Raw genomic sequence first — 24635 nt, forward strand, 5'->3', positions numbered from 1 at the left:
AAAACTCTTTATCTTTTCTCTAGAACAGTCCTCTGGTTTCAATCTTGATTTTGAAGTCTCTGGTATCCATGGGTACGTTATGCTTGATGGTGTTCTTCCATCACTTGGTGACATCACGTGTACATTCTGGATGAAATCCACTGACATCACCAACTACGGAACTCCCATTTCTTATGCAGTGGAAAATGGAAGCGATAATGCGTTTCTTCTGACTGACTACAATGGGTAAATCACTGTTCTGCTTTTCTTAACTTTCAAGATGTCTTGAATTGATAAAGAAAACATAGCCAGTATGGACTTGAATTTCAGCTTTGCCGCTCTTGGGATAGGAAAACTGCATGCAAACTTGACCTGGAGTGGCCCCATTGTTTTGTTTACTCGCTGTTTCATTTCCTCCATTCTTGCTAAGTATAAGAAGAGTGACAAGAAAAGAGTGAAGTTTAAGAAGCAGAATTTTTTTGTCTGGACTACATTTACATCATTTAAATGACACCTTGAAACAGTAATTGTAAAAAATTAAAGCTTAGCATTCAGGTTGTGATGTGATGCCAAAGGCAAAAGAGGATCCAAGTGAAAACTTAAGGAAAGTGCTGTGCAGCCATAACTTGAATCAACATGTTTTAGTACTGGAGCACATTACATATTTCAGTCTAGTATGCATATCATAGTAGTTCTCTTAGAAGGTACAAATACTTCTGAAGAGATTTCTTGTATGACGCAGACACCTTGTTTAGCAAATAGCGTTTCTTTGAGTCATTTGGGACTGGCCATGTTCTTCAAGTTACTGCATGCAATTTAGTCTGCTTTCATCTTCCTTCTACGCAGTTGGGTTCTGTATGTAAATGGAAAAGAGAGAATCACAGACTGCCCTTCAGTGAATGACGGTAATTGGCATCACATTGCGGTCACATGGACATGCTTGGATGGGGCATGGAGAGTGTACATTGATGGAAAGCTATCTGATGGAGGCAGCGGGCTCTCTGTTGGCTCAAAAATCCCTGGTATGCTTTGTGTTACCCCAGATCTGTTGCCTAATTTTTTTCTTTTTTTTTCAGAATTTTCTGTGCCTACAAAGAAATGATAATTTTGGTATTTTAGCCTGTTTCCAACATTTAGGCAAGGATCTTCTTTGCTATTGTTGTTTCTTCAGTCTTACTGAAGATCAAGTACACATTTCTTTGCTAAAGTAGTAGGTAGCTTCTTTTGAGGGTGGCACAGCTGGTCCACAAAGGAGTCTATGTTGAACAGCTTCTGGAATGGCTTTGAGAGAGTATGTTTCTCACTCAAGAACCTTAACTAAACTGACATTTCCTGTAGAAGCATGCTGAAAGTTCATCAGATTAGTCTTCTCCTGTTTGTTACTCCCCAATGTCTCCCTAAAGTTATGTTTGTGCTTCATTCTTTCAAGATGGATTTTGCTATTTCATTGTTTCCTGTGGTCAGTAGTCTTTCCAGTAATATCAGAAGACAGGGAAATGAGTAACAACTTCGACATCAAATTGCTGTGGATGGCTTGACATTAAACTGCTGCAGAGAGATATGTTTTTGTTAGGGCTTTCATACCACTACCTTCAGATCTTACAAACTTTTGAAGAACTCTCATTTCAAAATAAAAAGAAAAAAAAAAGAAAAAAAAAAAAAAAAAAAAAAAAAAAAAGGAAAAAGCAGCATACTATTCTGTTTACACTGTGTTTTTCCATCTACTTTCCAATAACACTGAAGTTATCTCCAGAGATAAGACCCTGAACTTGTAGGCTCCATTACTCTTTGCCCGTGGTCTACATACTCCTGTGGCTTCCATTATGCATATCCAAGTAATATATGTGAGGAAATTTAATTTATGTGGCATGCTGGAATGATGATTCTCTTCTAATAATCTGTGTGCTTCGCAAGGTTTGGATTCAAATTTAATCTAAGCTTTCCTGAAGGCAGGAAGTGCGAGCTGGTGCTGTGAAATATGCCCCTCCTGCTCAAAACCATGTTTTGCATTGCACTGTAATATACTTCACAGTAAGTGCTGGCTAGAAACTGCCCTAGAGCCAACACTGTGAAAGTCCGAATAACATAGGGTAGCACAGTTTTGCTTTATTGTTCATTCTTCCTGTTGGGATTTCTGCTTTAAGATACTGTTTCCTGTCCCTGTTCTAATCTTGTCCGAGTTTAGGTGGCGGTGCACTTGTGCTGGGACAAGAGCAAGATCAGAAAGGAGAGGGATTCAATCCAGCTGAATCTTTTGTTGGCTCCATCAGTCAGCTCAATATCTGGGACTATGTCCTGTCTCCACAGCAGGTGAGACCTTACTGCAGTGTTTGGGCATAGTGATCTAAGCACAGGATGGATCTTTGAAAAGGTGTTCAAGCATCTGGTCTCGGGGACCTGATGAAGTTCTGTCATAGTGTAATAAGCTTAGAGTAGCAAGTGAGGCAGCTTTAAGAGAAGGCAGAGTAAAATCAACACTAAAGTAACTTTCTGTTTTGACTTAGTTTTTCTTCACTAAGCTGCTTTGAATAAGAAGCCATTTAGCAGAGAGAGGAAACCCAGTGAAATGATATCAGGACTTGTTTTACCAGTTCCAGTTCCCTCCTCCTGCAATATAAAGCCACGTTAGAATTTCACATGGGAGGCATCATAATTTCAGTTAGTGCATTAGATGCTGTGAAAAATCTTTGAGCTTTGTAGTCCCAGGAAAAGTCTAGGTGATCAGTAGAACTGAATATTAGTCTGCATTTACTCAGGTACCAAAATGCAGATTTGGCACTAGATTTCCACAGAGTTAAAAAATCACAGTGTATCAAAAGATGTCTCCAAGGGCAGTTACCTCATAACCTCTCACAAGGGCAAGTTTCAGGGCTTGGTTATCCACAAAGTGAGTATTTTTTCTTGAAGTCCAACTGCAGCCTCGCAATTCTTCGGTCTGTAGCGGCTCTTTCACTGTGGTGTGTTCACTGTGCTTTATTAAGTGCTGATGCATGGGGATAAGTGCTCACTTGGTTTTCTGGCTGTTGCACTGTTCGCATAACAGGAATACTCTTACCTCTGTTATTGCCAGACAGTAGTATTTCATACCTGAAGGTCAGACAGAAATTATGAATCACTTGGTAAGACTTGAGTATCAAAGACTAAGTTCAAAGTCAGAGGCATTCCGTGGGGGGAGGGGCTCTTTTCCTGATGTAACCTTAACAGTTGTACCATTATTTGGTGGTTTATAACTCTGTTCTGTCCATGATCCAAAATAATGAAATGAGCAGGAAATAGAAAAGAAGTAAAGCCAAATCTTTGCTTCCAACATCCAAATGTCATTACTGTTTCTTTGTCCTTTTTCTGCATTACTTTTGCTTCCTGCTGTGCTCAGAACTAACCTGCTGCTATTCTTGGCCTTTGAGATCTCCACGTAGTACAATGCCAAATCAAATCTCTGAGGTTTTTTGCACTAGCAGTTAGGAAGCTAATGAGTATGCGGGTAATTCCACAAGACACATCGATGAAGAGTTTAAGTGGGACTTTCTGAGTCTTTCTCAGTGTCCACCTCTCTCTAATGCTGTTGACAGACTGGTTAAAATTCAAATTTACTTCAAGTGCAGTATATCTATAGTGAAGAAGAAAGTCCTGCCTGTATCTGTATTACTTATCTGAAAAGATGTGAAACCTGTCAGGAAACTAAGCCAAATAAGCCTCCTTTAAAGTTTTTACCTCATTCATTATAAAGTTTGTGATACTAAATCACTACCATTATCTCTGTTATTACCAGTTTTGTACTAGCCAGCTAGAGCTATTCAGTAAGTCTTACCATCCTATGCTTTGCCATGTAGGAAAGTGGGGTGACATAAATATGTTTTGCTGTGAATAACAAAACAGCTAAATCTGTTCTAAGATTTTCTTTGTGTGCTTTAGTTGCTTCTCTACACGCACATTTATTTTGCACAGACTCATTTTTTTGTAGCTGAATAGCAGCAGAAATATCTTTGTATATCTACATATGACTGAGGTCCCTTCCTGCCCAACGTTCTCCTCCATTTGACTCTGAAGGGCTGATCCCACATCTGTTTGGTCCACACTGGAAAAATCTCCCTGCAAATTCCTGGCAGATGCTTTGCGTCTTAGATGTTTCCATCAGCACAGACTATCGAAGTGAGATACTTGAAATGGTCTCTGTACAGATAGTGCAGATAACAGTCTTCTCCAGCTAAGCTTGCTCTAGACTCTGATCAACCTAACTGGAGTTATGGCAGGAGTAATGTGAGAAAAAATCAGTGTGAGGTTCATGACACACCTTTCCTTCTCATAAAAACAAGCAGTATAATGCACTGCTTTTGGTAGTTCATTTCATCTGATCAAGAGTGGACAGAAGCCAGCAGACCTTCTGCAAAGGCAGTTAATCCAGCTGCTCACCAGGAATTGGGCACAACTGGGGTTTCAAACAGCTGGCTGTGTCCTAAAACTACACTGTGTGGGTTAGGTGGCAGCGCTGACATGTACCCATGCCAATGGGCTGTTCATCTTTGCTCTTGTTAAATCATCTTTTTCATAGTGCTAAAGAAAACTTTTGTTTCTCACTAACGGAGAATTACTGGAATAACCCACCAGCACATCAGAGACAAGGAATAGGAAGTAGTCTCAGTACCCTAATTACTAACACATTCTCTTAATTGAATAATTGTTTTTTCTCCACAGATCACTTCCCCCTTTAATATCTTAAAAGAACAGGAAATCCTTCATTATTCTTCTACTGCATATTTGACCTCCTCAGGGCTTGTATGTTTATTTTCAGCAGTTCTGTGGCAAAGATGTTGGTATTACTTCTGCCCTGGTAGGGGGAAAGGTAGTGGATAGTTGTGTGGCAATAATACAACTTAATCCCAGTCACACTCTGGAACTTACATTTTTGCTCCTGGATTTACAGTGAGCAAAAGTAATTCAGAGCAAATTCAAAGCCCATGTCTTTCACTGGCACTTTTATCAGGAATCATTTTTTATACTTACCTTGTGTGACAAATACTCCTTTAGGTATTACCTCTGCACATGCCTATCCACAGCTAGCTGGCTTATAAGTACAGAATAACAATTAATTATTGTGCTAGGAGAGAGTAATATGATTCACTCAATGATTTGTTCTAATACTGCATGCAGAGATGGTAGATATTTCTTTTTTCATATTCTTCTTTAACGTTCCTTAAACGGCACCTAATCAACTGTTTTAAATCCGTAGGTAAAATCTCTGGCTACATCCTGTCCAGAAGAACTCCAAAAAGGAAATGTGCTAGCCTGGCCAGATTTCCTTCCAGGAGTTATGGGAAGAGTGAAGATAGATTACAAGAGTATATTCTGTGCTGGTTAGAACTTTATTTTCTAGAACCTTTTTTTTCTGCACAGTGTTGCAAGACTACTTTGTCCTACAAACCTTGAATAAATTATTTTGATAACTTAATAGCTGGAACATTCAGTCGTTCATTCCTCAAATTCCACAGTTTTGTAACAAAAGTTCATTGGAATCTCTGACAGATATTTATTACTTCCTGAATTGAGATGAGGAGTAAAGATGGTGATTGGTCAGAAAGAGGGTTTATTTGTCTTTTCTTACAAAAATAATTGGGTGTTAAAACACCTTCTGTCTTCTCACCTCTTTTCCTACAGATTCTTTTTCTTGTGTTGTATTTTGATGATTCTCAAAACTATTTGCATTCAAGCAGGATGTATCATAGCATAACACTTCTCAAGCTTTCTCCTGGATAAACTTACACAGGATCAAGCCATCAGATAAGAAATGTAGTTCTTTCAGCACATAGATATATCTCTTACTGTATGCATGCGTTCTGTTCACAGATTGTCCATCTTTGCAAGGATCTGTACCACATCTGCGTGCCTCTTCATCGGATTTAAAGCCGGGGTCAAAAGTCAGCCTTTCCTGTGACCCAGGCTTCCAGATAGTAGGAAACTCTGTTCAGCACTGCCTTAACATGGGACAGTGGACACGACCCTTTCCACGCTGTGAAAGTGAGTTGTCTCAGTGGGATGGCAAGATTAGGAAACCTAGACTTCTGTTTGGACCCTAATGCTATTCATGGTCTCTTTATCCCTGTAATTATGATGTGGCTGAATCCATCAATGTCACAGCATATAAAGACATGCTTAAATCTGAACTGGGCAGGAAGTACACTGTGATCAGATTCTGGCACTTTTTTAGTATGTTTCTAGTGACTGTGGCAGAGCTGAATCCATTTAGATCAGCAAAATAATATTCTGAGCTTTCCTTCCCCATAGCACCAGGAATGTGGGAGATGCTCAGGAAATACTAGAGAGTCTGTGAGTTTCAAGTGCCACTGAGAATGTTTAGTTTGAAAAAAAATCCTGTGTGTTAGTGTATTTTATTTTCTTTAAAGACAACAAATACTTCTGCCAGGACTTAGAAGACACTTCTAGAAGACACTTCTGGAATCTCTTCTAGGAAACTAGGCTGGATACATACTCCTGTCTTCTCCTTTTATTTTATCTACTCTTCTGTGACTGCACATGTGACTGTAGTTGCGTATGGTGGAGCTGACCACATTTCTCTTTTTGACAGAACAGTAAATCAGCTCCAGAAGTAAGTTAATGCGTGATCTCAGAACTAATCAGATATTTGGTGATAAATCAGCTTGGAAATGGAGAGATTTTTTTACTACACTCAAAGAGATGCTAAGGGTTACATGCCAGGAGTTCCAGTCTCACTGTGATCTCAGTTTAGTACGATGACCTTGCAGTAATTTTGTTTGCTGATTTTGCACTGTTCAATCACAGTAATATTGAGCTTGTTTTTCAGTAAAGTAACAGGAACCTCCATACAAGCCCAGTTTTCCTTTTTCCCCAAAGCCCATTAAAGATTGTTTATTATCAGGGGAACTGTGACAAAAAGACATCTACTGAGATCCTAGTCACAGATTTCTCTTCCAAACTAGCAGAATGTCAGGAGCTGGAAAGTCTCTGATTGACAAGTGCTCACAAAAAGTAAGACCCTTCTTTACCTGTAATGAATCAATTTACTTCAGAAAAATTCTGGGCCCTCTTGCAAATGGGTTTACACAGTTGTTCCAGAGAAAAAAAATTTATGATGGTAGCTCCAGTGTGAAATCATCCTGACATCAATTTGTGTCTGCTCTGCTAATATCTGTCCCTTCTTTTCACACACGTTGCAGGAATCAGCTGCGGAGTGCCTCCACCTTTAGAGAATGGTGGTTATGCTGCTGAGGACTTCTTTGCTGGCAGCACCATTACCTATCAGTGCAACAGTGGCTACTATTTGCTGGGTGACTTTGAGATGTTCTGCAAGGACAATGGGAGTTGGAGCAGCATTTCACCATCGTGTCTTGGTGAGACATGCCATGTGTACTGCTGCATGGACTGACCATCTTGTATTTCCATGCTCTTGGGTTTGGGTGCGGTTTCATTCTGACACTGTGAAAACTAGGCAGAAGCTCAGAAATCACATTCCAAAATACATTTCTTAAATCATGGGCTCAGCATTGTGTCAGGCCAGGATTCCAGTCTGGTACCTTTCTTAATCCTGTCCAAAACTCTATACTCCATACCTAATAAGCCTGCATTGCACTCCCAGCCTCTCTACTTCCAGATCCACTTAGTCTTGAAATCCTTGCATTTTCTGCCACTGAACTCTGCATGTCCCTGCTCCTCAGCATGCCTGTCAGCAAGCAGCTGCAGCACTGCGTAGGCTGGGAGTGCAGTTATGGACACAGCTCACATGGTTGCCATACCTTAACTTCCTTCCTAGTCAGCTGGGTCTGAGGTACCAGATGTAGATTTAGGGGCTGGAAGGTGAGAGACCAGCACTCTGCTGCATACAGAGGGTAAGATGTCTTCTAGAAAGACCATGGCTCCAGCAGATCCCCACTGGAATACAGACTGTACTCAAATTGCTGCTGCCTCACTTATGCCTAATATAAGTTACAGAGTAAAAACCTGTCAGTGATTATGTTTGTTTTGACTGCTTGTTTTGTCCAAATGTGCAGCTACAAAACTTTTTAAGTCTTTTTTTCAGTCAAAATGAGCAAAAGTCAAGCCTTCTGGTTTTGCCAAAATTCTCTTTGGAGCAGGATCCATCTTGTTTTATAGCATCTAGTCCTTTGGGACTCTAGGAACCTCCAAACAGACCGGCCAGTCTGTTGTTCCTCTCTTTAATCAAATGCATAAACATGACCAGACTCAGAATAAATATTTCATGGCTGTCCACATAGTTCAGCATCTCTGCAGTAGGAAGAATGGTTTGGGAAAGGAAATTCCCCATGCTTCACCTTCTAGACTGTCTTCTCTTTGCTAGAGAAGAATAGATGAGGAAAATGAAAACAATAAAAATTATGTTAAAAACCTGGTCTATCGTTTGCTTTTCTTACTCACTCTCAAGTCAGGCACTAACAAAGCCTGACTCATATGCCATACGCCTATACCCTGCGTTATTCTTTTGCTCTGTTACGCATGACTCAGTGTCCTTCCAGTCTTCCTTGTCTTAAAAGAAACTACAGGAGGAGCAGTCATTCAGGTTCTGCTGTGGTAGTATTTTGCATTCTCCTTGCTTAATCAGCAACAGTTTTGATTTTCATTCTGCATGTCAGAGAGAAACTCCCTTTCTCTTCATAGCACTGTTAGGATCTTTCATGCTGGCTAGACTCCGTCAGCAGCGAGGAGTTAACGCACTGATTCAGAAGATCTTGGTTTTTTAACTGCCTTGCTTTTTCTTGCCTCACAGTGGGCAAAGATCAGCATCTGTCCTGTAGAAGGATTTTAAAATGAAAATTTCATAGTGCTCTGGTTTGTAGGAGGAATAATCTATGTCACCACTATTTTTCAATGAGATATTTTGAAAGCCGTCCCTTACAATTTATGACTCCTTGTTTTACCAAGAACGCTTCAGTCAGGATTTGAAATGAAGTAACTTGGGCTCAGGGATTTTTTTACTGTACAATACCAAGTGACATGGAGCATAAATTACCAATTGGCATTTCTAGGTTCTGTTATCATATAAATAGTTAACTGTAATAACTGATGTGTTTTGAACACATTTTAACTTTCCTGTCAACTGCAGACACTTCTCATTCCTGGTCTAGTGTAAGCTCTTCAGCAAAGATGAGTCGTTTCTGATGTTCAAAATGTTTCCTCCATTGACTAAGTTTTCATGTCTTAACATTTGGAGAGTTTGAGGTGTAAAGGATTTCTAAGTGAGTATTTCATGCAAAAGCGATCCCTTTTAGTGTCTGTCCAAACTAGCAGACAACAACACATGAGTTACACTGAAGGTTCTTTCACTGCTTTGAAACAAAATACTTTTGTGGAGGCATTGATTAAATATTAACAAGAATTTTTCTTCAGTTTTCTCACATTTTACAATATTTTACAGTAAGTTGCCTGGAAAACATAAATGCTAATTTAAAAATTAAATGTTTTTGCATAGGCATCAAAGCTGTGACTGAAGTAAGTGATTTTTAATTATGCTAATTAAAGCAACTTCTTTTGACACTGAAACAGAAATTTGAAGCAATGAACAAATACCATCCTAATGACATCTTTATTATGTTTCTTTTGTAGATGTTGATGAATGTGCTGTTGGATCAGACTGTGATGAGCATGCGTCTTGTCTCAATACAAATGGATCCTATATTTGCACCTGCATCCCACCTTACACAGGAGATGGTAAAAAATGTGCAGGTATGGGAAAGAAAAAGATTATGCTAGCCTTCCAAAATTCTCTATAGGCTACTGTCTTCAGCTGTGGAAAACAGCTGCCATTAATTGATTGTAGGAAGGTACAAGAGAACCATGCTCTCTGCATCTAATCACTTTGGCTTGAACAAGGCTGTGATTAAGTGTCTCCATTATTGACAAAAATGTTGTTTGGATTCTGTTACAAGACACATGCCCTCTTGAACATGCAGCACATATGCTGGGGATGGTAGTGTGTGCCAGTTTTTGGAGTAGAGCTGTGTAATAAAGAAATATTTGCATTTGAGTAGGGGTTGAGTTGCCTATGGAAACATTAAGCAAGGTGTCTTTGAGTAAAGATGACAGAACAGTGGCACAGGTTGGAATGAAAGGTGACTGATCTGATTTCAAGTTGAGGTCTGGACACACAGGAGCTTTCTCTCATGGAGGGATAAGTGACTGCTAGATTTATTTGATTGTGACAATGAATGCAAACAGTCAGAGCACTTACACTCAGAAACAGAGTGCTTTATCAAGGTTAGCTTACTTGTCACTTAACAGAGAGAACAGGGAAAAGCCAGCAAGCTTGGAATTGGCTTGTGGGTGTTTTCCATGTGTTCTGCTTTGTCACCTTTGGAAAATTCCCAGGAATATCTCCTAAAACTTTTCATTAAGCCTCGTACTTTGTGATGTCATTAATAGTTTTCTTTCTTATTCCTCAGAACCCGTGAAGTGCCGAAATCCAGGAAATCCAGCAAATGGCCATATGTATGGGGACAAGTACAGTGTTGGCAGTCAAGTAACTTTTTCTTGTGAAGAAGGGTTTCAGCTGACTGGAGTGACTAAACTTACATGCATGGAGTCTGGAGAGTGGAGCCACTCAATACCATATTGTGAAGGTGTAGCTCATGGGGCGAATGCTGATCATAACGTCCATCAGTGTAGAGATGAAAGGGAGAAGAGTAGTAGTTTAGAGCCTTCAGAAACCATGACAGCTAATGAAATCTTTTTTTCTAGCAGTCTTGAAACACAGGATTGAAGTCACTATTGTCTTAAGAGATGTAAGCACCAGCTAAAGTTTTTCTGACAGTTTGCATGTTCACAGTGGAATGCTTCTGCAGATTCTCCAGAGTATCAAAGGTGTAGGTTCATCTCATTACCTTTTTCTTAATGCAAGCATTAAAAATGTCTTTCTTTTCCACCCAGCCTCCTGTTTTCAAGCAGCTTGTGGGAAAATAATGTCTTAAAAAGTATTAACAGTGATTTGGTGTAAGAAGCAACAGGCTGGTGCACATGGACGTGCATGGCACAGTTGTGAAAATTGTTTTATAAAAATCAGAACTAATGAGGTGAAGCAACAGTACAAGGAGGGGGTGGCAAAGGAAAAAAGAAAAAAGATTTTGTCCTTAGGAGGAAGTGGAGATGAAGTTCTGTTGATGGTAAAGTGTACGGTATGTGGAACAGTTCCAGCTACCTATTTCCAGTTAGTCAAATCTCTCCATAAGTTGAATACAAATAAAGAGCCTTAAGTGTCTGCTACAGCTTATCCAAGAGCCCAGTTTTTCTGAGGGGTTTAGATCTCTTTAAACCTATCTAGTGAAAATAAATAAAATTCTGGTTTTCTGTTGTTGTTGTTGCTTTTTAATTTGTGTTACATCAACTTCTCTTGTGATCCTGTCTTTTTAAAGCTATATCCTGTGGTCGTCCCATTATTCCAGAGAACAGTGCCATTTGGGGCTCAAATTTTACATACCGCAATAAGGTGACATACAGGTAGGAATTTAATGTTTGATGTCTCATGTTAATAATTAATTGAGCCTCTAACAGCAAATCAGAAACTGTTGGAAAGAAAAGGGGAGGATCATGCTGGGGTTAGAGTAAATGAAAGATACTTGGTTATAACTGTGGCTGTTCACTGGTAAAGCTGAATGTTTACTTGCATACTAATTTTCAGTGCCCTTTAGAGAAAGCTGGTAAATGAGAGTAAATGAGCAATGAAGGCAGGAAAGGCATGGTCAGTTAGAGGCCATAAAAGTTCATAAGAGGCTCTGTGTTTGATAGCAACTCTTTTTTTTCTCATACAGGTGCAAAGATGGGTACAGCATAGTGGGTGAAAAGGAAATTATGTGCCTTGCTAATGGTGTTTGGAACCATCCTCCCCCCTCCTGTGAAATGGTGACATGCCCTAGCCCACAGGATATTAGCAATGGAAAATACACACTCACTGGCACAACCTACCTTTCGTCTGTATCATACAGTTGTGACAATGGATACAGGTAAATGCTGGACCATTCCTGAGACAAATTTCAGCAGCATGCTTCCAGATTTAAAAAACTTGCTGGAAGGTCTCCTTACATCTGAAATAGACAAGGCTGGGATGATTGCCCTGAAAGTTAAAATACTAAAACAAAATTTAAGAAGACTAATTAAATATTGGAAGTAGTTCCTACTTTTCATACTGAAGTATGTCGAGATAGTTCAGGTTCTGCCACACACATAGATGTATGCATGTATGCAACACTTTCATTATACTGTTAAGCTCAAATGCAACTCTTGAATATTTGGAAATCAGTATTCATTATTTTTGGAGGTTCTCATTTGTCTTTAAAGATTATCATTCACCTAATAGGCTTTGGAGCGTATGCAGTATTGTGTTTGGTATAAAGGCACTGTAAAGTGTCTTTAGTGAAATAATCTTCTGCTATTCATTTACTCCTCAAAAGCTCTGCAGTAGTTATTCATTGTAGTCGTTTACTCTGTTTTACATTTGTAATCAAATACATTGTAAACACATTACTAATAAGCTGCAATTACAAATGAATACAGGCATGCTGTATTCAAGGATATGGTGTTAATTGCAAGTTACTGCCTGTCCTTGATATTTGCTTGTATCTAGCAGATGTACTTTGACAAAAAATGGCCTCATATGGACCTCTAGGTCTGATTATTTTTTTGTTTTTTCCTGCTGCAAGCATTCCCCTGTCCAGATGCAGGCAGGTATGTGAGGTATGCTCATCTGGTAAACGTTTAATCCATTCACTCAGTTTTCTGAGTAAATACAGTGTTTTAAGTACCTGAGTGAATCAGGTCTCAGTCTAAGGTGTGGTTGCTAATCTCTGGATAGGCAGAGTGTTGATGGTGTGCAACTCGAACATCAGAGAAACATAGAATCATAGAATAGCTTAGAAGGAAGCTTAAAGCCCACCCAGCTCCAAACTCTGCCTTGGGCAGGGCTGCCACCTACCATATCAGGCTGCCCAGGGCCCCAACCTACTTGTCCTTGAATGCCTCCAGGGGTAGAGCACTCACAGCTTCTCTGGACAGTTGTGCCAGGGCTTTACCATTTTCTGAGTGAAAAATTCCCACCTACCATCTAACCTAAATCTCCTCCCTTTTAGTTTAAAAGCATTCTCTCCTATCCCATCACTATCAGACCATGTAAAAAATCAGTCTCCTTCAGCTTATAAACTCCTTTGAATTACTGGGGAGCTGCAGTGAAGTATCTCCACAGTCTTCTCCTGGATGAACAAGCCCTCTCTTCATAGGAAAGGTGCTTTAAGCTTAAATAAATATTTAAACTCCCCATGACCTTTTGCTGCTCAAAAATGGTCAAAACTACAGCAGAATTTAGTGTGTGTGTGCAAAGTACTGTGAGGTCTCAAATTAATTCCAATAGCTTTCTTGTCAAAGCATTCTGAAAACCAGTTTTCTGATAGCATCAACACTGTATTTTCATGAATAGACAGTGAGATTCCAAACTCTGATGAAGTCAAAGTCCCCTTGGCTTTGCTGGGGCCAGGAAATCAGAAGGAAAGCACCTCATGCTCTCTCTGTTCACAGCCTGTAGCAGCAGCCTTAATAATGATTTTTATGTCTTAGCCTTCAGGGACCTTCTGTACTTGTCTGTGCATCTTCAGGGAACTGGAACAGCACACCTCCAGCTTGCAGCATTATCTCTTGTGGATCTCCTCCTGCCATCAAAGATGCGGTTATAGAAGGAAATAACTTTACTTTTGGAAACACGGTCTCTTACACATGCAAGGAAGGGTATGTAGTTTAGTACTACTGGAGTAATGTTCATAACAAGTAAAACTGTTGCAGGCCATACAGCTTTGTCCTCTGCTGCTTCACAAGTCCTTTATAACTGTTCATGAATTACTTTGCCTCCCTGGGAATTAAATACGATGGAGACTGTGAGCTGTCAGGTTAGTATGGGACCCTAAGGCATTTCCTAAAGGAGTCAGCTGCACAGCGGCTGAATATATCTTGAAAGAGAAGAATGGGGAGGATTCCGAGGGCAGGACAGATGAGTTTCTTGGAGTTAGACTTAGTACTTCTTTGGTAAACTCAAGGCTGTGACCATAAAGAATTCACCTTGTCTCAATCACACTTAAAAGAGTGCTGTTTTGTTGAGTGTTCACAAGCGTTCTGGTGTTCTAAACTCTGGTCACTTAAAACTGCACTTGTTCATTGAGGTGTATTATTTTATTTCCATCTGTGCAGTGTAGGGAACTTTCAGAACAAAGAACAAATTTCTTGGCTCCATTTTGATGGTCAAGCATGAATGAGATACTGGAAGAAGCTATACATATGTATATCTTTACACCTCATAAGCTGTCCCTCTGAACTTTTTGAAACGGCTCTGTCGGAAAGACAGAATATTATTTGTAACAACATTGAAATAAATCTTCCTTACTTTGTTTTTTTGATTGCATTAAGATTCAAAAAGCTGCTTCTTTTTTCTATGCAAGTATTTCTTACGGGACAGGATAAGAGCATTTAAGGAGGGTCACTGCTAACTACGTGGCAATGAATAGAATCAATAAACATTACTACACAATAGGCTCTTTTTCTGAAAACATCCTACAAACAAGGCAAAGTGCTTTCACAGAAATTGCTATCAGAATCTGAACAGCTGGTTTCCAGCCTGCAGCTGGAAAAAGTTACTGGGACCCTTCCAATAGGTATTGTTTATTTGCTTTTTGCAAGTGACACCACAGAGAATTTAAAACTGAGCAGAAAGGTGATCTCAGATAACGTGTTTCGTATTTAAGCAGCAGGAGTTTGAGCAGATTGATGAGCAGGATGGTGTAAGTCTTTATCTTATGGCATAAGACTGCATCCCACATACAGAATAAAGAAATGTAACTGCTCTAAGAGTAATCACACTGTAGAACTTCATTGCAAAATAAATCTACTTTTATACTGTTTTTCACCGTGGAGTTTTAAGATCTTACAAAATCTTTACATGTGACACCTTTTCTAGGTAGATTTCTAAGAAGTTTCTCATTGTTTGCAAGTGTGAAAATAAATTGATGCAGCTAATACAGAAAAACAGAAGACTTTTTGGGGGCTTTTCCCTTCATTTCTGCTAAATGGGAATAATTTCTGGGTGGGATAGTTTCTCTGAGGAGTGGATAGATGTCCCAGCATGGTATTTGTTCATTTGCAGTAGAAAAGTTTTAGTCAAAATGGAAGTTCAGGAATGGTAATCAGATGGACAGATCAGAGAGTTGTATTCTGCTCAAGGTGTTCTAGGATATGCGTTATTGTGACACCTCACCCATGGATGAATTTGACTTTGAGGTCTTTCATTTGAAATTGGTGTTGCTGTTGTAAAGGATCCTATTTGTCTTTGGAGTGCTAACAAACTGTATCTGTGGGGGCTTAAGAAACTGTAGGTGGCATTGTTTTATTGACTTTGTATATGGTTTCTTATTCACAGTTACACTTTAGTTGGCCCTGCAACCATAGAGTGCTTAGCTAGCGGCGAGTGGAGTGTGAGCCACCAGCAGTGCCTGGCAGTGTCCTGTGATGAACCACCCCATGTGGAAAATGCATCACCAGAAAATGGCCACCGCCTCTATGGCGATATAGCTTATTACTTCTGCTCAGATGGCTACAGCCTGGCTGATAACTCTCAACTGCTTTGCAATGCAGAAGGGAAGTGGGTGCCTCCAGAGGGCAAGAAGATGCCTTACTGCGTAGCTGATTTCTGTGAAAAGCCATCCACTGTCTCATACAGCATCCTGGAGTCCATCAGTAAAGCCAGGTTTCCAGCTGGCTCCATTGTGAGCTTCAAGTGCATGGAAGGCTTTGTTCTGAATACTTCAGCCAAGATTGAGTGCCTTCGAGGGGGCATCTGGAGTCCTTCTCCTTTGAGCATCCAGTGCATTCCAGTTCGCTGTGGAGAACCTCCCAACATCAGCAATGGCTATGCCAGTGGGACCAACTACAGCTTTGGAGCAGTGGTGGCCTACAGCTGCAACAAGGGGTTCTACATCAAGGGAGAAAAGAAGCGTACCTGTGAAGCCACTGGCAGCTGGAGTGGCAATTTGCCCACATGCCACCCAGTATCCTGTGGAGAACCTCCCCAACTTGAGAACGGCTTTATTAAGGTAAAAATTTTGTTTTCTCATCTGCCTAATAGCATAGCAAATTGAATACATCTTCATAACTGATGGTGTTTTTTGTTTGTTTGTTTGTTTTCTCAAGGAAATCAATTTATTTGCTTGAGATCTCCATCTTCACTTGTTTAGTCTATGAATGACTTTCCTAGTGTCATCTGGAGATGTATAAAGTACTACTGACAGTTAATAAGCCTTACTCTTTTCACTGCTGTGAAAAAGAATCTGCTTTGAATTAGATAAATAAGTGCAGGATAATTGCTCTGTGTGCTTTAGATGCAAGTATATTTCCTTGCTGAGGTCAGAAGTTGTCCTTTCCCTATCAAATTACTTGCAGCAATGCCTAAGGTTAGAAATCTTGTGTAAGCCCGGAGCTGTAACACCTGTTTAATCTGTGTTGTGCTAAGAATAATATTGTAGTAAGGAGGATCAGAAACATTACTGTAAAATTTATCTCTGAATTTCTTTAGCATTTTTCACCTGAACATTTATCCTCTTTCCTCAAGTCTAGCCAATAGGGAGTGTACATTTGCTAAGAATTGGGGTTTTTTTGCATTCCAATTCTTGTATGAACTTCTAGCAGTAACAGAAATAGTTTGGACTTGCGGATATATACATCCTCTAATTAATGCATATCATTTGGTAGTGTCTTCCTTAGGCAGGTTTACTCCTCTAGGTATTCCTTCCCATTAGAGACATTGTTTTACTATCTCAGCTCTTCAGCTTTGATGGAATTCTCAGCTACCTGCTGAAGACTCTGCAGCTACATGTGGGACACTTACAAAAGTCCCCTAGTAGTTTTACATCTAAAGACTGCAGCCTTGGATACAGATGTAAACTAAAGAACTGTAGCAACAGTAGTCCATTTCCTAGCACCTTCTCTAAACATATTTCTGTCTTTCAGTTTATGTTTCTTTTGGTTTCGCTGTTCAAGATAGGAGAATGCAGAAGGAAATATTTTCTAGATTTTCTCTTTAAACCTTGAATTTTCCCTTTTCTTTTTGGTGGTGCTTTCAGATCTCCTGACAGCAGAGTGCATCATTTGAGGAAAGACATGCTGTGTCTGTTATTCATGCTCGTTTCTTTGCAGACAGCTTTGTCTGCTGTCTGGAATTCAACTAGAAGCTAGATCAAGAGGACAAAAGTAATGCTATCAAACTCCCACTGCCCCAGTCTTACGAATTCATTTCAGATACGTCCCTGTCTTATCTATTTTACAGGAAACAACTGGACACTTCTTTGAGAATCAGGCAAGTTATCAGTGTGAGTCTGGCTACCATCTGGTTGGGAGCTCAGTATTTATTTGCCAAGCCAATCGACAGTGGTACAGTGAATTACCTCCTCGTTGTGTTCCCCTCAGCTGTGGAAAACCACCACCTATCCCGCATGGCTACTCCAAGGGAGAAACCTTTGATACAGGTTCCAAAGTTGAGTTTTTTTGTGAAGAGGGCTATGAGCTGATTGGAGATGTTTCTTGGATGTGTCAGAAGTCTGGGAAATGGAACAAAAAGCAAAGCCCAAAGTGTGTGCCAACAAAATGTCCAGAACCACCGTTGGTGGAAAATCAGCTGGTCTTGAGGGAAGTGACTTATCAAGTTGGTGTTGTACAGTTCTCCTGTAAAGAAGGTTATGTCTTACATGGCTCCTCTGTACTGAAATGCCTGCCCTCTCAACAGTGGAATGATTCCTTTCCCTTCTGCAAAGTTGTACAGTGTCTTGCACCTCCGTATGTCCCCTTCAGTGACACCTTAATTTCATCCCTTTATTTTGGTAGCACTGTGAAGTACATCTGCGTAGATGGGTTTTTACTGAAGGGTGAGCCTACTATCAGATGCCAGGCTGATGGCTCATGGAGCTTACCACTGCCAGAGTGTATTCCTGTGGAGTGCCCCCAACCAGAAGAAATTCAGAATGGCATTGTTGATGTGCAGGGCCTCACCTTCCTCAGCACAGCCCTCTATACATGTAAACCTGGTTTTGAACTGGTGGGGAACACAACTATTCTCTGTGGAGAAGATGGACAGTGGCTTGGAGGAAGACCAGTCTGCAAACCTATTGAATGCCCACAGCCCAAGAAGATCCTCAATGGCAGATACTCATTCACAAACTTCCATTATGGGCAGACAGTTAAGTATTCCTGTGACAGAGGTTTCCAGCTCCAAGGAGAAGAAACACTAAGCTGTCTAGAGACAGGAGAGTGGAGTACAGACGTTCCTTCCTGCAGAGCCATTAACTGCAAGCCCCCTCAGCCTATTGAGAATGGTTTTGTGGAGGGTGCAGATTATAGCTATGGAGCCATGGTTATTTACAGCTGCGTGCCAGGCTTCCAGTTGTCTGGCCTTGCCATGCAGACCTGTGAAGAATCAGGCTGGTCCAGCTCCACTCCTACATGCCTCCCAACAGACTGTGGCCTGCCTCCTCACATTGATTTTGGGGAGTACATGCAGGTTCGACATTGGGAAAAGTATTCCAACAAGGAGAGCGTGACAGAGAGTCCTTCCCTTTCACATACATTACTGGGTGACAATTTGAAAAACTTGAAGAGTTCTTCAAAGGAGAACAGTGCAATGCAGCTGACCACTTTCTTATTTGGAACTATCATTTTATACACATGCTACTCTGGCTATGAGCTCTTGGGAAACCCCGTTTTGGCTTGCCAAGAAGATGGGGCCTGGAATGGCACTGCCCCCTCTTGCATTTCAATAGAGTGCACCTTGCTGTCACCACCAGATAATGGATTTTTACATTTTACTGAAAACACTCCTGGTAGCGTGGTGCGGTATACCTGTAAGCCAGGATTTACACTTATTGGCTCTGACACACGACTGTGTTTACAGAATCGGCAGTGGAGTAACACTGCTCCATACTGCAAAGCAGTAACATGCAGCTCGCCTACACAGCTTATGAACGGGAATATAAAAGGGGAAAATTACACTTATGGGAGTGTTGTCTACTATGAATGTGATCCTGGCTACCAGTTAAATGGCCCCACAGAGAGGAGATGTCTAGAGAACCAGAAGTGGGATGGTAGTGAACCGATTTGCATTCCTGTTTCCTGCAGCCCACCACTGGTTTTGGAGAATGGTCAGGTGATCGGAGAGGAATACACATTCCAGAAGCAGATAGAGTATAGCTGCAACGAAGGTTTCGTGTTAGATGGGGACAGGAGTAGAGTCTGCCTTACAAATGGAAGCTGGAGTGGAATTACTCCAGTTTGCAAAGCTCTGACCTGCCCTGTGCCACTGCCTCTTCCCAACGGGAGAATGAGTGGCTCAGATTTTGGATTTAGGAAAGAAGTGCAGTATCACTGCAATGAAGGATATAATCTGCAAGGAGCGTCCACACTTACCTGTCAGAGTGATGGTAATTGGGATTCAGAACCTCCACACTGTGAGCCAGTCATTTGTGGACCTCCTGAAGACATCTCCCATGGCTTTCTGAATGGCTCAGACTTTACCTATGGGGAATATGCACAGTATGTGTGCTTTCCTGGCTATGAGCTGCACGGTAATCCTCTACGGCAGTGCTTGTCCAATGGCTCCTGGAGTGGAAGCCTTCCATCTTGCCTCCCCTGTGAGTGTCCTGCACCACAGGTTCAGAATGGGGTTGTTCTTGGTGAAGATTTTAGCTGTGGGAAGAGTGCCCAGTTTCAATGCCTGGAGGGCTTTAAGCTGCTAGGGCCTTCTGAAATCACTTGTGAGGCAGCTGGCAGGTGGAGTGCTGGGTTTCCTCGCTGCGGGCAGATTTCCTGTGGCTCCCCACCCATCATCCCCAACACGTTCATCAATGGGAGCAGCTCTGCAGATGAGAACACTGTCATATATACCTGCTTGACAGGTTTTGTCATGCGGGGGAGTCCAGAACTAACCTGTGTGGAAACAGGTGTCTGGAAAAAGCCATATCCAAGTTGTGAGCTGCTAAGCTGTGGCCCACCGCCTTCTGTCCCAAATGCAGAGGTTCTTGGGAACACTCATACCTATGGGAGCAAAGTCCAGTACAGGTAAGAACACTGTTGCCATGATATTTCTGTAAAACCATTTTGTTAAAGAATGAAGATGGAAAGCTTATGCGCCCTCAGTTAGTCCAAGTTTTTAGAAGACCTGGAAGAGAAGATCTGTTGTTTTGGAAGTAAAAGCAATAAATGGTAGAGGACAGACCTGTGAAGGTAGTATGTAGGTGAATTTAACAGAATCAGTCATTCCCCTCCATTTTTGACAAGGTGAAGGGGATGTGTTTGTTTGCTTACAAGTAAATCAACTGCTGGCCAGATCCTACAGGCCCATTGATTTGATCTTGGTGAAGCTCTGTGTTGAACAGGACAAATCAGCCTTGAACTTCTAAGCCAGCAACCTTTGTTAAGCCTAAGGCTTGGTTTGTTCTTGGAAGAAAGTAAGATCAGCTTTAGAATTGCTGGAAGTTGCAGATCGGGTTTATTTGTTTATTTAACCAAAAGCCCTCCTTGCAAAGGGAAGGGCAGTACAGGGTCTGCACTAAAACACTGAATATTCTCGAAGCGCTAAACTCACCAACTCGTTTTCCCTTGTGGAGCTGACGCAACAGGAAGCAGTTGAAGGTGAAGTCTGAAACTTCTGGCTATGGCAACGGAATGCATTTGATATAAGCATGCTAATAGCAGGGTGTACTTATGAACAGCTAATGCTGAAAAATGACTGTCTTTTTAGTGAGCAGATCAGTTCATCCCTAGCTGTATATCCTTGTGGTCAGATGTTTGTACTCTGTTGCAGATGCCTGGAAGGCTACACAATGGTGACAGAGGTGGATGTATGCACATGTCAGGAAGATGGACAATGGTCTCCTCAAAGTATTTCCTGTTGCCCCAGAAAGTGTTCCCTCCCAGGAAATATCACCCATGTCATAGTACTTGGGGACAACTTCACAGTGAGCACAAACATCACTTTGTCATGTGTAGAAGGCTACACTCTGGTGGGAGCGAGCACATCCACATGCAAGGTATACTCTTATCTGCACTGCTTTATTTTGCGGGCTCTTTTGAATTCAGGAGTCTTCTTTTTGCCTGGTTAGCTTTTGGTTTTTAATTGTGCACAACAAAAAAATGTGAAGCATGTCCTGCAAAATATAGTATGCCTTCTTGTTCTCCAGTAGGAACAGTTAATAGTTTTCTTCATGTAGATTTTCAGATCTGGTAATTAACATTTTGTTCTTCTGTCAAAAACTAATGTTGTCCTTTTAAAAGCATTCATTTTATCACATTTCAGAGCATAAATCATGTACTTCTCACAAGATTAGTACTTCTTGTTAGAGAAGGTCTGCTCTTATTTTTGCCCTTAGAAAGAGTTAAATGTGTTTGATGGTATTCTGTTCAGGTATCAGGCTTCCTTTAGAGGACCCAAGTGGGCAGCTGAAGTACTTAGTCGTGATAATGAACTTTCAGACAGGAGAAAAGTGCAGAACTGGGCAACTCATTCTCACTTGTCACCTGTTGAGTTCTGTGAGCTGTTAGGTGACCTTGTAGAAAGGAACTTGCTTTTCAGGGTTCTTTCTCCATTCCTACTTAGTTCTTCCTGTGTTCTAAGTCCAAGCTGATCACTCCTTCCAAGGCTAAGCTCCAGCCTATGTTGACCATCTAGAAATGTTACTTACACCGCTGAGGTTTTGTTAAGGATTTCACAGATAACACTACGTTAGCCACATTTTAAGCCCACTGCTATTGGATGTTTCTGCTATGACTTCCCTGACATTTTCATTTAACTATGAATTTAGCATATAGAATGATGCTGTCACACTTTTTTATCACACTTATTTTTCAGGAGAGTGGCATTTGGATGCCAGAGTTTTCTGATGACATTTGCATTCCTGTGTCTTGTGGGATCCCAGAATCTCCAGAGAATGGATTTGTGGTTGGCACCAAATTCAGTTATAAAGATGTGGTTCTTTATAAATGTGATTCTGGCTATGAATTACAAGTAAGCAAACTCATTCCCTAGCACTCTAATTTTTTAACTGTCCATTCCTGTTATGTGAGGACAGTGAGGATATATGCCTGCTCTGCATTAGTGCGTATCAGTAGCTGCTACATTGTTATCTGCTTTCGTTACTGTATGTAGAATGCTCCTGGTGTGTCTAGGGTATCCTTTTCAATGTGTTAATGAAATACCTGAAGCCAGTACTGCTCAAGAATATGTATTCTGCAAATACCTTCTAGTGTTACTTTTTAAGTGAAGATTATTTCAGCCTTCTGGAAACATAACTTTTTTATTACTTCTGTGAACAATGATGCATACTTCTGGTATTAAGTCATGGAAGAATTGATTTCCCACATGTTGCTCTCATACTAGCTTTCTGATCTCAGATCATATTCTTCCCTCAATTTCATAACATTCCAAGCATTGTGAGTTCAAAAGTCAAAGTCCCTGATAAATGCTGCTGCCCTCAGTTTTATGATATTGCTAGACAGTGTGGAAATGATTCCTTTTTTTTCTTCCCTTTTTATGAGACAGACTGCAGTTTGTTTATTGGCAGCTTTATGCAGTCATGGAGGTGGGAACACCTCCGTGTTGTTTTTATTGTGAGCACTGTTACCTCTGTGTGAGTTCTGGGGCACCTCTGATGTCCAATTATCAGGATGCATGCTAACCACTTCACAGTCCCATCATGTGTTTTCAAAAGCTGCAGTGAATTCAGAAGTTGGTCTCTGAGGCACAGCCTGGCTGTCATGAGCCCCAGGGGATGCCAGTGTACAGGACACTCAGCAAGGGGTCTTCAGAACAGAGGCTGTCTCTCTCCACTATGTTCCATGTATATAAGCAAAATCCAGTGTCACGCTTCTAGACAGTGCAGTAACACCGGTGTTAAATATAGACTTTATGCTCTCAACCACTTCATGTTTATAAAAAGAAGAGTTTAGAGAGTGGTTACAGGTAACAATGGTGACAGAGGGGTGGAGAATTGGGTTGATATTTAGATACATAGGTAGAGTTGCTGTTAAATGTGGTTTTTTTGGTGGTAAGAGGCCAGCTTTTGTATAGTAAAAAATTGATCCATGTTTTATACACCATCTTCGCCACCTAGTGTCAATTGGTTTTCCTGTGTTTTTTCGCTTTTCCTCTGGAAATCTCAGCCCAGTGGGTATAGTGCCATGCAGCACTTATTCCAGGCAGCTGCACTTCTCATTGGGCTTGATTTGTAATTAGAGCATATTAATTCAAGGGAAAATTTTGGACGTTCTTCACGTTTTGGATTAAAATAAGAAATGAATAAAATATGCACATGAGAAAGAAATAATGTTACTTATTACCAAATTTAAAGCAGGAGTGTTTGGAATGTGATTAAAGTCATCGTGGTGTGTTTACAAGCCACAGGCTTGAACTGTTGTTGAAAAGAATGCAAGTTAAATTTTCACTGAGGGTGTACTGGAAGGATGGAAGATGTGCCATGGTAACACATTCCTGGGAACAAGAATGGCAAAACTGACAAAAGCAGTGGTACTCCGGGGAGACGGACAGGGGAAATGACTAACTGACCTCAAGCAATTGGTCTGCAAACTATAAACTGCACTTTCCCACTCCGCTTGGGCTGCAGCATTCAGCTCCCTGTTTATGTGGGTTGTACATGGAGGGAAAGTTCACTGGGCTTGCTGGATATTAGAGTTAAAGGGAAAAAAGAGAAAAAAGGTCGCCAGGTGAAATTCTTTTTGAGTACTGTCTCTTGTTTCACAGGGTGATACAGAACGGACTTGCCAAGAAGACAAGCTTTGGAGTGGCTCAGTGCCAACATGCAGAAGTATGTCCCATCTGAGTTTCTCACTTGATGAATGTGGTCAAGGGTGATTTTAACCAGAAAACACAGTGTTTTGTAACTGATTTATAACTCACACTGTCTTCATATGTCTTAAAATTTTGGTAAGTACCACAAATTGCACCCTAGGAGAAGTCCAGAATTGCTGGTGTATACAGGTAACCGTGTGAAGGAAATCTTTACGCCTTCCCACCTCTGTGCCTCTATGCCTCTAAAAAAGCTGGGCAAACAAGTTCCAAAGCAGCTGATGTCAAATACCTCCACTTCTGTATGCTTTACTTCAGACACAGGGCTCTGTGCCCAAAGGAGCCTTTGACATTCTTTCACCTGTTTTGTCTTTGTGCATCTTCTGGTAAGTAGAAGGAAAATTAATGATGTAAAGGAATTTAAATGTTTTGTGTTAACTTCATGCTTAAATAAGGCGAGAACAGTAGAATTTTTCTGAAACTTTAAACAAAAGGTATCAATGACAAATTGGAGAGCTGTATTCCTTTATTCCTTTGTATTGATACAAAAAGAAACTGTCGTGTTGCAGATTATTCCCCATTTTGGAAGGGTGGTGTCTGAAATCGAAGCAGTTCTGCCAATCTGAGATTATGCTTTCTGGGATTTCCAAGGTTCTCTGACCACCTTAGTTACCAAAAGCTGCAGCTGTAATTCTACGGATACAGTTTTTTAAGGGTACTTAGATTCCGTGAGACACCTGATTCCTTCTGACTGCAATGCCAAAACAGAAGTTGTCTACATAAATACTTACATGGAGTTCAG

The 24635-nt window shown here is 40.8% G+C and overlaps 1 protein-coding gene across 1 annotated transcript in view; it reads left to right on the forward strand.

Moving 5' to 3' along the window:
* The window catches only part of SVEP1 (sushi, von Willebrand factor type A, EGF and pentraxin domain containing 1), a 123196-nt gene that overhangs the window by 78137 nt on the left and 20424 nt on the right, over nucleotides 1–24635 (forward strand). Inside the window, exons 26-41 of the mRNA XM_072360345.1 lie at nucleotides 24–225; nucleotides 826–1001; nucleotides 2165–2289; nucleotides 5207–5330; nucleotides 5821–5991; nucleotides 7170–7343; nucleotides 9571–9690; nucleotides 10407–10583; nucleotides 11373–11457; nucleotides 11769–11960; nucleotides 13564–13731; nucleotides 15410–16082; nucleotides 17312–20091; nucleotides 20837–21062; nucleotides 21881–22036; nucleotides 23789–23852. Coding sequence (XP_072216446.1) covers nucleotides 24–225; nucleotides 826–1001; nucleotides 2165–2289; nucleotides 5207–5330; nucleotides 5821–5991; nucleotides 7170–7343; nucleotides 9571–9690; nucleotides 10407–10583; nucleotides 11373–11457; nucleotides 11769–11960; nucleotides 13564–13731; nucleotides 15410–16082; nucleotides 17312–20091; nucleotides 20837–21062; nucleotides 21881–22036; nucleotides 23789–23852 — 5613 coding nt within the window. The remainder of the gene's footprint in view (nucleotides 1–23; nucleotides 226–825; nucleotides 1002–2164; nucleotides 2290–5206; nucleotides 5331–5820; nucleotides 5992–7169; nucleotides 7344–9570; nucleotides 9691–10406; nucleotides 10584–11372; nucleotides 11458–11768; nucleotides 11961–13563; nucleotides 13732–15409; nucleotides 16083–17311; nucleotides 20092–20836; nucleotides 21063–21880; nucleotides 22037–23788; nucleotides 23853–24635) is intronic.

This window comes from Excalfactoria chinensis, chromosome Z (assembly GCF_039878825.1).
Source record: "Excalfactoria chinensis isolate bCotChi1 chromosome Z, bCotChi1.hap2, whole genome shotgun sequence".
NCBI lineage: Eukaryota > Metazoa > Chordata > Aves > Galliformes > Phasianidae > Excalfactoria > Excalfactoria chinensis.